Source organism: Scyliorhinus canicula, chromosome 20 (genome assembly GCF_902713615.1).
Source record: "Scyliorhinus canicula chromosome 20, sScyCan1.1, whole genome shotgun sequence".
Taxonomy (NCBI): domain Eukaryota; kingdom Metazoa; phylum Chordata; class Chondrichthyes; order Carcharhiniformes; family Scyliorhinidae; genus Scyliorhinus; species Scyliorhinus canicula.
This window is the reverse complement of record NC_052165.1, coordinates 12,142,019-12,156,281: the sequence shown is the minus strand read 5'-3', so window position 1 is coordinate 12,156,281 and position 14,263 is coordinate 12,142,019. Positions and strand designations below refer to the sequence as shown.

Here is a 14,263-nt window from a genome sequence, read left to right as displayed (position 1 = left end):
TTAGGTAAATTGGCTATGATAAATTGTCCCTTGGTGTCCAGGGATGTACAGGTTAGGTGGGATTACGGGGTAGGGCAGGAGAGTGGGCTTCTTTCTTTCAGAGGGTCTGTGCAGACCCGATGGGCCAAATAGCCTCCTTTTGCACTGTAGAGATTCTATGATCAAGTCACAAACTCACCCTACGATCTGGAAAAATGTAACAGAGCAGATTGCTGTCTGTCAATACATTTTCACTTTCTGTTTTTAAAATAAGCATACATTGTATTTATAATTACTTTTCATCTTTGGAGGACAGAATGGAATGGCATAGCCTGATGCAAAAATATAATTTAGTTGGTTCCAACAATGTGCTCTAGAATGAACAATCTGCTTTGAGAACTCAAACATTTCTGGGGCATTTTTATATTTTCTTTATTTGTCAAGGAGGTGAAAGTGAATATTGAAGAAGGGGTTAATTTTCAGCATCGCAGCAATGAGTGGAATCCCAAACACTTCAGATGCATCATAGCTGTGGAGCACAGCTTGAGTTTGAAGTACTGTCAACTGTGTGGATTTCTTGATAAGAGCAAGAAATCATTTGAACAGATTCTCCAAAAAAATTCAAAACAATAATTTGCAGCTACCAAAACATACTGGTAAACAAAAATATGGATTCCATTGACCTGATACCTTGAAGGAAAAATTATTTCTACTGAATTGTAGTCTGAATCGGGGAATGGCAGGAGCATCTCCATGTCCTCCAAGGAGGAAAATAGGACCTAATGCTGCTTCACCAATGATTGGTTCTATGTTTATTATCGCCATGCCCCACATCAACAGAGCACCCATAGGGCCATTTACTCATATTCACTTTTATCTGTAACTAAAGGATATATTAATTTTACTTAGGGCCATTGTACCTAACAGAACAAGAAATCTTTCAGCAATGTTGTATATTTACATTCTTACATGGGGGAGGTAAAATAACAATCTTTATTGTCACAAGTTGGCTTCCAGTAACACTGCAATGAAGTTACTGTGAAAAGCCCTTAGTCGCCACATTCCGGCACCTGTTCGGGTACACAGAGGGAGAATTCAGAATGTCCAAATTACTGACCAGCATGTCTTTTGGGACTTGTGGGAGGAAACTGGAGCACCCGGAGGAAACCCACACCGTTACCTGGTCTGGTCTACATGTGACTCCAGAAGATTCTTACCTGCCTTCTGAAATGGCCTCACAAGCCACTCAGTTCACGGGCAATTAGGGATGGGCAACAAATGCTAGCCTAGCCTGCAACGCCCACATCCCATAAAATATTTTTTAAAATCCTGTAGCCCCTTGTGCGGCAGGTGTGGGAAAGTCGTAACCTGCCTCGACACAAAGTCCCTGACCTGCAGATACCAGAACCCATTCCCACCTGGCAACTCAAACTCCTCCAAGTTGGGAAGCCCTCATCAACAAAGAGATTTCCAAATCTCTCGATCGCTGCCTGCTGCCGCCTCCGAAATCCCCCATCCAGCCCCCTCGGAGCGAACCGATGGTTTTCACGTATCGGTGCCCACACCAGTGCCCTCTCCAACCGCATGGGCTGCCGCCACTGTCCCCACACCCTCAGGGCTGTCACTACTACTGGGCTTGTGGAGTGCCTGGCCGGAGAGAATGGCCAAAGTGCCGTTAACAGTGCCTCCGAACTCATGTCCTTACCTGAGGCTGCCTCCACCCGCTCCCACACCAACCCCTCCCCCACTACCCGCTTCCTGACCATTGCTATATTTGCCGCCCAGAAATAATTTATAAAATTCTGAATCGCAAAGACCTCACTCTTGCCCATATTCAATTTATTCCCCGAAAACCAACCAAATTACTCTAATATCCCCATAATCCCTCTGGTTTTGAGATTTGTGTTAACTTTCTGGTGATTCACAAACGCAGGTTAGTATGTTTTCCTCGACTATGATTTTGCCTAGTGGAGCCAAAGAGAAAATGCTGGAAAATCTCAGCAGGTCTGGCAGCATCTGTAGGGAGAGAAAAGAGCTAACGTTTCGAGTCCAGATGACCCCTTTGTCAAAGCCAGAGGCAGAGAAAGTGGCAAATATTTATACTGTGGAGTGAGAATGAAAGATGAGTCATGGCCACAGAAACCCAGGGAAACCCATCTTTCATTCTTGCTGCCAGAGTTCTATCTAAGTAAGGCACCAATCATTGGTGAAGTACCATTCGGCCCAAACTTGCTTCATGGGATAGGAGGGGTCATTACCGTCAATCCTCAATCGAGACCAGAACTTAGTTGAAATTCATTCTCCTACACGGCAGCAGGTAAATGGAATTAATGTTTTAGTTTACCTGTAAGTTGTGATAACTGCAAAGTATTGTCAGGATTTTTTGGATGATCAGTTCAAATTATGTCGCGGCCTTATCAAAAATGCCACATAGATGACAATACCTCAGCTTCAATCGACGCACTTTCCATATGATATCAACAAGAAGTTCTCCAGTAAGTGGATTTCTGAGTCTGAGCTGAATGGATCCCATTAGATATTTACAACATGGGCCTTGGTGCTTTAGACTTGATTTTTGTTTATTTAGTGAATGCTGGAGGTTAGGGGAGGAGGAGGGATGGGAGGGGGAGGGATGGGAGGGGGGGAAGGGGTTGGATGGGACCAGGGATGGGTGGGATGGGACGGAGGAGGGGAAAGCAGCTAGGGATGAGCGATAGAGGACAGGAGAGTTGTACATGAGGTTTAATGCGGTGGAAGGCGGTATCAGGCTGATCAGCCATGATCATAATGAATGGTGGAGTAGGCTCGAAGGGCTGAATGGCCTCCCCCTGCTCCTATTTTCTATGTTTAGTGGCTTAAGATCATAACTAGCTGTAATGTGCAAAAAGGTTTAGCTCTCCAGCAGTGTTGGGTTTTTTTTGTACCTTGAATTTGAAGTCTTCGATTGTTTCTACTATTTCTGGCAGGTATATTGGTGCTCTTGGAAGCCGGGTGATCTGTGACAACATCCCAGGCTTAGTGAGCAGACAGCGACAGCTTTGTCACAAACATCCCGATACAATGCAGTCAATTGGAGATGGTGCCAAAGAGTGGATTGCGGAATGTCAGCATCAATTTCGCCATCACCGCTGGAACTGTCGCACCCTGAACAGAGACCACACGCTTTTTGGTAGAGTCATGCTCAAAAGTAAGCAAAATATGGAATCTAAAGCCAAACTTATTTCTGAGATTATCTTCACGACGACGATAGTCTTTGCAGGCTGCACTTCCATTGTGGGTGCTGGTTACAGGCAATGCAATGGTAGCTGAGAAATGGGACAGAAAGCTGGCAAGCCAGAGTTATACTGCTGGCTGCGCATCTGCCCAGGTCACAGGAAGGTCAGCCACAAAGAAACTCATGTTCACATACTTGGACAGATGAATAGTATTGGGCTGGCAATCTCTAATGCCAGAGGAGTGTGCCAAGTTGTTTGCCTGCATTCTTAAAAATAAAATCTACAGTGCAAGGTCTTCTTTTGCTCTCTTTACAAAATCCAGGCTTGCTTTACGTCCCAAATTATTTCTAAAGTTTTGGTAAAGTGTGGATGATGCAAAGGCGATAAAAACAGACACTAAAATTCTACCCTCTCCGAAGCAGTGAATTATGATTGCTTTCGATTGAGAAAGATGGATTCAAGTTATTTGAGAGACTCGGGAATTTACTTAAATAATAATGAAACACAAACCTGCAGACAGTACTAGTATTGGACGATCTTTAAAATCTTTAGCCCCCCTCCAAGTTTCTTAGCGTGCAGAATCATCTCAATTCCATTATGGAGTCAAGCTGGGAATGAGTTACAAATGAGGAAAATAAATGATGGTTCCAACAGTCAAAATAATGAGGGGTTTACAATCTGATGGTATTAAATGTAATCTCCGCAGTTTACCATAGAACCCCGACAGTGTAGAAGGAGGCCATTCAGCCCACTGGGTCTGCAGGGGCCCTCTGAAAGATTACCCGACCGAGGCCTACTCCCCCGCCCTATCCCCGTAACCATATGGAACTTTCCATATGGGAGAGGGCAGCACGGTAGCACAGTGGTTAGCACTGTTGCTTCACAGTGCCTGGGTCCCAGTTTCGATTCCCGGCTTGGGTCACTGTCTGTGCGGAGTCTGCATGTTCTCCCCGTGTCTGCGTGGGTTTCCTCCGGGTGCTCAAGTTTCCTCCCACAGTCCCAAAGATGTGCAGCTTAAGTGAATTAGCCATAATAAATTGTCCTTAGTGTCCAAAAAAGGTTAGGTGGGGTTTATGGGGATAGAGTGGAGGTGTGGTCTTAAGTGGGGTGCTCTTTCCAAGGGCCGGTGAAGACTCGATGGGCCGAACGGCCTCCTTCTGCACTGTAAATTCTATGATAACCTCAATTAACCTGCACACCTTTGGACACTAAGGGGCAATTCAGCATTGCCAATCCACCTAACCTGCCTAATCTTTGGACTGTGGGAGGAAACCGGAGCACCCGGAGGAAAAGCACCAAGACACGCACGGGGAGAACATGCAAACTCCACACCGTCACCGAAGGCTGGAATTAAACCAAGCTCCCTGGTGCTGTGAGGCAGCAGTGCTAACCACTGTATCACTATAACTCAGATTCCCATTAACATTTAGAAATGATTTTTTTCTGTATCTTCATTTGCAGAGTATTTCTAATCTTGATGACCATTGCAAGATTAATTTATACCAAGACATCTGGCATCAATTGTTTTCGAATCTGTAGTTCCTTTTATCATAATTTTTAAACTATTTATTTCCATTTTTGTGAAATCAATGCTTAACCAACAAAACTACTCTTGATATTTAAGTACGTTCAGTATTGTAATCTTGTTTGTTTCAGTGTCATACTACTGAAACGTAGAAAACCGTTCAGCTCAGGGAGAGTTGAATTTTCTTCGTTCTGTTGGAGCTCCCACCATTGAAGTTAATATTAGGCCATTGAAAAAATTAAACTTGAATGGATACTGGTTACAAGGGAGAAATGCGATGTCCACTGGCACCTTTGAGACCTCCCCTGCCTGTTGGGCTCTGCAGGGGGCTGGGGGTCACAGCACCATGGCTGGCTCTGCTGCACAGCAGGGCAGGAAGAAATGGCAGGGCTATAGTGATAGGGGACTCAATCGTAAGGGGAATAGACAGGCGGTTCTGCGGATGCAATTGAGACTCCAGGATGGTATGTTGCCTCCCTGGTGCAAGAGTCAAGGATGTATCGGAGCGGCTGAGCACATAGGCACCAACGATATAGGTAAAAAACGGGATGAGGTCCTACAAGCGGAATTCAGGGAGTTTGGAGTTAAAGAAAAAAGTAGGACTTCAAAGGCAGCAATCTCAGGATTGCTACCAGTGCCACGAGCTAGTCAGAGTAGGAATGTCAGGATAGATAGGGTGTATGCATGGCTCAAGAGATGGTGCAAGAGGGAGGGATTCAAACTCCTGGAGCATTAGAACTGGTTCTGGGATAGGTGGGACCAGTACAAACCGGACGGTCTGCACCTGGGCAGGACTGGAGCTAGAGCTGTCGGGGAGGGTTTAAACTAAAGTGGCAGGGGGATGGGAACCGATGCAGGAAGTTGGAGGGAAGTAAAAAGGGGCCAGAAACAAAAAGCAGTAAGGGGGAAAGGCAGAGAAGCAATAGTCAAACATCAAAAAGGGGTACAGTGACTGAGGAGAGTGCGAAAAGGGAGGTGGCCAATGCAGGATTGAGGGTGTTGTACCTAAATGCGCGCAGTATACGGAACAAGGTAAATGAGCTTGTTGCGCACATTGAAATTGGCCAGTACGATGTTGTGGGCATCACAGAGATGTGGCTGAAAGGGGATCAGGGCTGGGATCTAAATATATGTCCTATCGAAAGGACAGGCAGATGGGCAAAGGGGGTTGCATTGTTAGTAAGGAATGAAGTTACATCGATAGCAAGGAGCGATATAGGATCAGAAGGCATAGTGGGTAGAGTTGAAGAATCTCAAAGGTAAAAAGACCCTGATGGGAGTTATGTACAGGCCCTCAATATATAAAAGGTAAGAGAGAGGCAAAAATAGACATTGGACCACTAGAAAATGTGACTGGAGAAATAATAATAGGAAACAAAGAAATGGCAGACGAACTGAATAGTTACTTTGCATCAGTCTTTGCGGTGGAAGACACCAGTGGGATACCAGAACTCCAGGAGAACTTGGCGGCAGAAGTGAATGCAGTGACCATTACTAAGGAGAAGGTTCTGGGGAAAGTGAAAGGTCTGAAGGTGGATAAGTCACCTGGACCGGATGGAATACACCCAGGGTCCTAAAAGAGATAGCTGAGGAAATTGTGGAGGCATTAGTGATAATCTTTCAGGAATCACTGGAGGCAGGAAGGGTCCCAGGGGACTGGAAGGTGGCTAATGTAACACCACTGTTTAAGAAGGGAGAGAGGAGGAAGATGGGAAATTATAGGCCGGTTAGCCTGACTTCGGTCATTGGTAAGATTTTAGAGTCTGTTATTAAAGATGAGATCGCGAAGCACTTGGAAGTGCATGGTAAAATAGGACTGAGTCAGCACGGCTTTGTCAAAGGGAGGTCGTGTCTGACAAATCTGTTAGTGTTCTTTGAGGAGGTAACAAGCAAGTTAGACAAAGGAGAACCAGTGGTTTATTTAGATTTCCAGAAGGCCTTTGACAAGGTGCCACATAGGAGTCTCTTAAATAAGTTAAGAGCTCATAGTGTTCAAGGTAAGTTCCTGGCATAGATAGAGGATTGGCTGACTGGCAGAAGGCAGAGAGTGAGGATAAAGGGGTCTTTTTCAGGATGGCTGCCGGTGACTAGTGGTGTGCCTCAGGGGTCTGTGCTGGGACCACAACTTTTTACAATATTTATTAATGATCTGGGAGAAGGTACTGAAGGCACTGTTGCTAAGTTTGCAGATGATACAAAGATCTGTAGAGGGATAAGTAGTATTGAGGAAGCAAAGGGGCTGCAGAAGGACTTGGACAAGCTAGGAGAGTGGGCAATGAAGTGGCAAATGAAATACAATGTGGAAAAGTGTGAGGTTATGCACTTTGGAAGGAGGAATTTAGGCAGAGACTATTTTCTAAATGGGGAAATGCTTTGGAAAGCAGAAGCACAAAGGGACTTGGGAGTCCTTGTTCACGGTCCTCTTAAGGTTAATGTGTAGGTTCAGTCGGCAGTTTAGAAGGCAAATGCAATGTTAGCATTCATGTCGAGAGGGCTAGAATACAAGACCAGGGATGTACTTCTGAGGCTGTATAAGGCTCTGGTCAGACCCCATTTGGAGTATTGTGAGCAGTTTTGGGCCCCATATCTAAGGAAGGATGTGCTGGCCTTGGAAAGGGTTCAGAGGCGGTTCACAAGAATGATCCCTGGAATGAAGAACTTGTCGTATGAGGAAAGTTTGAGGACTCTGGGTCTGTACTTGTTGGAGTTTAGAAGGATGAGAGGGGATCTTATTGAAACGTACAAGAATACTGTGAGGCCTGGATAGAGTGGACGTGGAGAGGATGTTTCCACTTGTAGGAAAAACTAGAACCAGAGGACACCATCTCAGACTAAAGGGACGATCCTTTAAAACAGAGATGAGGAAGTTGCCTCACATCCTTTAAAAAGCAACTGGATGGTACCTGGCAGGTCTTAACATTCGAGACTATGGACCAAGTGCTGGCAAATGGGATTAGGTAGATAGGTCATGTGTCTTTCATGTGTCAGTGCAGACTCAATGAGTCACTGGGCCTCTTCTGCTCTGTAATTTCTGAAATCTGTGACACCCATTAATCACATTTTGGTTTGATGTTTCAAGTCTCATTTGCGATTTGCTTTTTGTTTTAGGCAGTTTAAGGCATGTGTGTGTTTGTGTGTGTGTTTGTTTGTGCTTGTGTTTGTTTGTGCTTGTGTGTGTGTGTGTTTGTGTGTGCGTGTGTGTTTGTGTCTGCGTGTGTGTGTGCATGTGTCTGTTTGTGTGTGCGTGCGTGTCTGTTTGTGTGTGCGCGTGTCTGTTTGTGTGTGCGTGTCTATGTGTGTGTGTCTGTTTGTGTGTGTCTGTTTGTGTGTGTGTGTCTGCATGTGTCTGTTTGTGTGTGCATGTCTGTGTGTGTTTATGTGTGTCTGTGTGTGTGCATGTGTTTGTTTGTGTGTGAGTATGTGTGTGGACCTGCCTTGTGTCAGTAGGCATTTTAACTAACCATCTTGTGCTTTCCTGGTCCAGGTAGCAGGGAAGCCTCCTTTGTTTACGCCATCTCCTCTGCTGGAGTTGTGTTCGCCATAACCAGAGCCTGTAGCCAGGGAGAACTCAGCTCCTGTACCTGCGACCCCCGGAAGAAAGGCACCTCCAAGGACAGCAAGGGAACCTTTGACTGGGGAGGATGCAGTGATAACATTGACTATGGTATTAGCTTCGCTAAAGCTTTTGTTGATGCCAAGGAAAAGAAAGGAAAAGATGCCAGGGCACTGATGAACCTACATAATAACCGGGCTGGTAGAAAGGTATGTTCACCCTTAATCTGCAGCTCCTTTGAAATATTGGATTGTGTGATTGTTACATATGTTTTGACAATGGAAAGTTTTCTTGTTGAAGAAAAACGTTGGCAAAACCTTTTGCTTTTACATCAGAAAAGATGCACAGCAGGTTGTTCCTGTGAAGTTACAGATGTGAAATGACAAGGATTTAAATGTTTTGGTGAGTTGTTGTGCTTAGTGATATTTTCCCATTTCAGGCAACTAGAGTCAACATCAAAGGAGCTACAGGTTTAATTGGTTGCATTCAAAGTAAAGCTCCCTCTATTTTATCCTAACGATGTATGTACTAACCTCTGCACCAGTCAGGGTGAGATGCCTAAAGATTGTCCATGCCTGTTGCTTCATGGTGTCAAGGTCCCGGGTTCGATTCCCATTTGGGTCACTATCGGTGCGAAGTTTGCACGTTCTCCCCATGCCTGCGTGGGTTTCCTCCGGTTGCTCTGGTTTCCTCCCACAAGTCCCGAAAGATGTGCTTGTTAGGTGAATTGGACATTCTGAATTCACCCTCAGTGTACTCGAACAGGCGCCGGAATGTGGCGACTAGGGGCTTTTCACAGTAACTTCATTGCAGTGTTAATGTAAGCCTACTTGTGGCAATAATAAATATTATTATTATGTATCCCCCTCAAGATGTACATTCGCTCACATTAGCCCCATTGACAGCAACATGTAAACTTTTGTGCTGGGCAAAAAGACACATTTGCTGCAGTAATCACCGTGTGTGCTGTGCCCAAAGACAGGCCCTTGGCTTAACGCAGTCTTTCCATGCCTCTCTATCCTTGCCAGTCTTTTCATTTGCCAATAACACCCTTCAATGTTCCATCTATCCAGCATTACAATTCGCTTCCTTCCTCTTTCCTGGAAACCGTCCCATTTCCTCTTAAGACGTGCCTGCCCAGCCTCTCTGCATTTTCCTAATTGCCTTCAGCACATGGCTTTGTTCGTCCAAACTTCTCAGCCCTCCATAATTTCTTCCCGTTTTCTGGCCATCTGATCCTTTCCATTTCTGTTCAAATTCCACGTGTGGATTTTCTATGGTAAAAGACATCCAAATACCATAAACTCAAAAAGATTGAAATTTTTAATCCAATTACCCCAGTTAGATTAGGGTCCAATTCATTTCCGTGCTGGAAGTGGGTTGGCATATCAACTGTGTGGGGTGGAGGGGGAGCCGGGGGGGGGGGGGGGGGGAGCGGGGGGGGGGGGGGAGAGCGGGGGGGAGCGGGGGGGGGGGGGGAGGAGGAGCAAACGTAAAATGCTATAAATCTGAAATGAAAACATTAAACCAAACCAACATCTGAAATGCAGAAAGCTCATCGTCAGTTTTGATGACGGGCCCAATCCTGAAAGGTTAACAGCTTTTCTCACGTTGATGGATCGACTTATGTGTTTCAGATATTATCAGGTTTTATCCAACATGTCAACTGTTCTGTTTCACACCCACGCAGTGTTAAAATCACACGGTGGTGCTCAGCTCAGAATTAGTGTGCTCTTGAGGATGAAGTGTGTGACCGAATTGTCAGGCCACTGGCCAAGTATAACAATCAATTAATTCTCCACCCATAGGTTAGCGAAGAGATCAGTCCCCTTGCAATAAATTATCTTCCAGCCCTGTGGCTAGAAATGTTGCTGACAACCCTGTGAACAGCGGCAGTGAGAATTCTTGGTGGTAACCATCCTGTTTCTTCTGCTCATTATTCCCAGGATTCCAGTGAAAACACAGACAGAAAAAACACATATTTTAAGTGCTTTATAAAAAGTAAATAAAACTATAATTCCAACACATGGGTTCACAAACAATAGGATTAGAAAACAGCGTTGTACCTATTTTTGGCATGAGTTACGACAAGAATTAAATAGCAAGTTTTCAACAATTAAGGAGTGTACTATTTAATTTGCAGTTGGTTTTGTTTAGTACTAGTTCCATTCCAATTCTCTTCAGGCACCTAGTGGTGCATTAAGGCAGACCATCGTCTGTTTGCATAGCTAGTAATTCCTGGGACAAGTTGCTGTTCTGCCGCCAGGGGGCTTATAGCTTGAGGGACACCACTCCACATCAAGGGTGGCTGACCAGGTGTCTTTCCTGCTCTTGCCGGCAGCCATTGTGTGTTTGTAAGGTATTAGAGGTTGACGCTCAATCTCTTTGGCCGGGTTATTGATGCCCCTTCCTTGGCCACTCAGTCCTGGGGTGGGACTTGAACCAGGAGATTCTGGCTCAGAGGTAGGGGTCGCTATCCACAAAACCGCCTCCGAGGGGGCAGCACAGTAGCATAGCGGTCAGCACAGTTGCTTCACAGCTCCAGGGTTCCAGGTTCGATTCCCGGCTTGGGTCACTGTCTGTGCGGACACTCCCCGTGTGCGCGTGGGTTTCCTCCGGTTGCTCCGGTTTCCTCCCACAGTCCCAAGATGTGCGGGTTAGGTGGATTGGCCATCCTAAATTGCCCTGAGTTAAGTGGGGTTACTGGGTTGCGGGGATAGGGTGGAGACGTGGGCTTGATTAGGGTGCTCTTTGTAAAGGCCGGTACAGACTCGATAGGCCAGATGGCCTCCTTCTGCACTGTAAATTCTATGATTCTATGATTCAATTGCCAGTTGGTTACTCATTAAACCACGAGTGTCGCTGCTAATGTCTCCGTGAATTGATGCTTCCTTCGGCGATATTATCATTGAGAACTGAAGACCCTGTTCTTCTTCTGGCAGGCTGTAAAGCGCTTCCTGAAGCTTGAATGCAAATGCCACGGAGTTAGCGGATCATGTACTTTGCGAACCTGCTGGCTTGCCATGGCAGACTTTCAAAAAACGGGTAACTACCTGCGGAGAAAATACAATGGTGCTATCCAGGTGATCATGAACCAAGATGGGACTGGTTTCACTGTGGCAAACAAAAACTTTAAAAAGCCAACAAAGAATGACCTGGTATATTTTGAGAACTCTCCAGATTATTGTGTCATGGACAGAGAAGCAGGTAATCGATCATTCCATTATTTGTTATATTTCACTGAACATAAACCCAATTTGGTTGCTGCTATCACAATGTAAGCCCAGACAGTACCATTCTATTGTACTTGCCCTGAAATTCTAACACTCTTTCTTTTAACCTTACAGTACGTGCCCTTCTTCAGATGTCTCCTACATAGTACTGGAATTTCTTTAAGTAAGAAGCACTGTAACGGAATGGTGGGATAGTCGAACTCTTAAAATTCGATTTCAATTAAATTGACAATATGGCTTTTACACTTTTCAATGTAACACTAATTCAGATTGTGTTGCAGTTTCCGTGCACCTATGGAGAAGTTGGTGCATTAGAAGGGTGTTCTCTGAGGTAGGAGCAACGAAGACGAGTCTATTGTCACAAAGCACAGGGAACTTCACACTGCATTCAAACCAGAGAACAGTAAAGCTATCAGAAAATACAAATAGTGAGAAGCTGCTCCTCAGCGCTAATATTCTTCCTGCCAGTGCAGCATTTACCAAACAAAAGATGGAAATAGCTCCTCGTTCTCGAATGATTTGCGTTCTGGACTTAATTGACAAATCTTTATATTTGAGGTTGCAGACAGAAATAATTTAGGAGCAGTGCTGATGTGTTTTTGCTTCAGTAAATGCCACTTTAGTCTTCCTCAATGGTGAAAAGCCAGGACGTTAATCTTCATGATATTCACATGAAAGAATTATGGCAGGAGACAGTCTTTATATATTATGCTTTCGATATAATTCTTGGACGTTGTTTAAGACAGGAAGTATTGAAATCTTCGAGTCTATTGGTATAAATGTTATTATGCCAATATGGGGCGTTTTAAGAACATTTTGGATAGACAGGAAAGAGTTACATTGAAAATGAAGATCAAATGATAACCCCAGCATTGTCCTTTTAATCTCAACATATTTTGCAAAATATTTGCCGTGCCAGTTTGGATTCAGCAATCACATTATGCCGTAATCAGTGTCAGTTGCAATTTTTCATGTATTCACTGTTGTGTTATGTTACTTCGAGTAACATGAACTGCTACTTGATGCAGGCTTTGCTGAAGGATGCTCCAGACTCTGAGATAAGTTCAACGTATTTATTGAGCGATTAACAATGCTCCTAAATGAGTTTGACACTCTGCTAATCTGACTCTGGTAACTCAGTCTATTCTGCTAACTATACAAGCTTGCTCTAGACCACGTGCTAGGGTGTGATGTTGCTGTTAATCAACCCTGTGTTGTTCTCTAGGTTTCTGGCGGTGGAAGAGGCAGAGCCTGTGTGCCTTGTCCTTTTTATAGTGGTCATGTAGTGCCCCCTTGTGCTAATGCCACCTCTGGGTGTCCTGATTACCCATTGGTTGTGTCCTGTTCTGATGACCCATTGGTTGCGTGCCTGCATATCATGACATCTCCCCTTTTTGTTATATATATACATGTGTATGTGCCTGTCTAATGTGGCAACGGGAGCTATGGCTGACAGTGTTAAGAATGACTGGTATATACAGTGGACATAAAAAAACAAATGTTCATCAGTCCAGTCTCTGGGCTTTCCGTCTGATCCTCGATGACCGCCGGAGAGGTGGTGGAGGGGGTGCCGGTGCCTTGATAGGTATGTGGGAGGCATGACTGGATTTGTGGTTTGTGGTGTCTGGAGGTGGCACTTCAACAGGTGGAAGTGGAGGGGGAATTGGTTGTGGGCGTATGATTTTCCGCAGTGCCCTTCGATTTCTGCCAACAATGGTGCTGTCAGACATTTTTAGCAGATGGGATCTGGGCGTGGCCTGCCGAACGATGACAGCCGGGGCAGACCACCCACCATCTCTTGATCCTGACAGTGTCTGCTGGGGATAGCACATCCAGATCACTGGCATGTGTGTCATAGTTCTGTTTCTGTCTGTTGCGCAGCTGTTGCATCTTTTGTATTACCGGTAAGTGATCTGGGTTGGGCAAGTGTAGGGCTGGAAGTGTTGTTCGCAGGTCCCTGTTCATCAGCAGTTGAGCTGATGACATGCCAGTTGATAAGGGAGTCACTCGGTACGCTAGTAGTGCAAGGTATATGTTGGAGGCGGAGTCCGAGGCCGTGTGGATGAGATGCTTGACGATGTGCACCCCCTTTTCGACTTTGCCGTTGGACTGCGGGTAGTGCGGACTGGAGATGACATGTCTGAAGTTATAGCTCTTAGCAAACGTGGACCATTCTCGACTGTGGAAACACGGGCCATTGTTGCTCATGACGGTATTCGGAATGTCTTGCTGCGAGAATGTCTCTTTGCACGCTTTGATGACGGTCCGTGAGGTGAGGTCAGACAGCTTCAGCACCTCCGGATAGTTTGAAAAGTAATCAATGAGTAGGATGTAGTCGCGACCATTCGCGTGGAATAGGTCAATGCGACCTTGGACCATGGAGAGGTTTCCAGGTTGTGTTGTTGGAACGTCTCCTTGCTATGTGCTGGTTGGAACCTCTGACAGGTTTCACAGTCCAGGACCATGTCTGTGATGTCCTGGTTGATGCCGGGCCAGTAGCCAGCTTGGCGGGCCCTGCGGCTGCACTTTTCTATGCTCAGGTGTCCCTCATAAATCTGCCACAGCACCATGCGCTGGAGATGCGGCACCATGCGCTGGAGACACAGCACCATGCGCTGGAGATGCGGCACCATGCGCTGGAGACACAGCACCATGCGCTGGAGACACAGCACCATGCGCTGGAGACACAGCACCATGCGCTGGAGACACAGCACCATGCGCTGGAGACGCAGCACCATGCGCTGGAGACGCAGCACCA

At 45.7% G+C, this 14,263-nt stretch overlaps 1 protein-coding gene across 1 annotated transcript in view; it reads left to right on the top strand.

The window, feature by feature from the left end:
* Positions 1–14,263, top strand: part of wnt2 (wingless-type MMTV integration site family member 2) — a 43,157-nt gene that overhangs the window by 8,371 nt on the left and 20,523 nt on the right. The window contains exons 2-4 of the mRNA XM_038781275.1: positions 2,946–3,166; positions 8,204–8,481; positions 11,215–11,479. Coding sequence (XP_038637203.1) covers positions 2,946–3,166; positions 8,204–8,481; positions 11,215–11,479 — 764 coding nt within the window. The remainder of the gene's footprint in view (positions 1–2,945; positions 3,167–8,203; positions 8,482–11,214; positions 11,480–14,263) is intronic.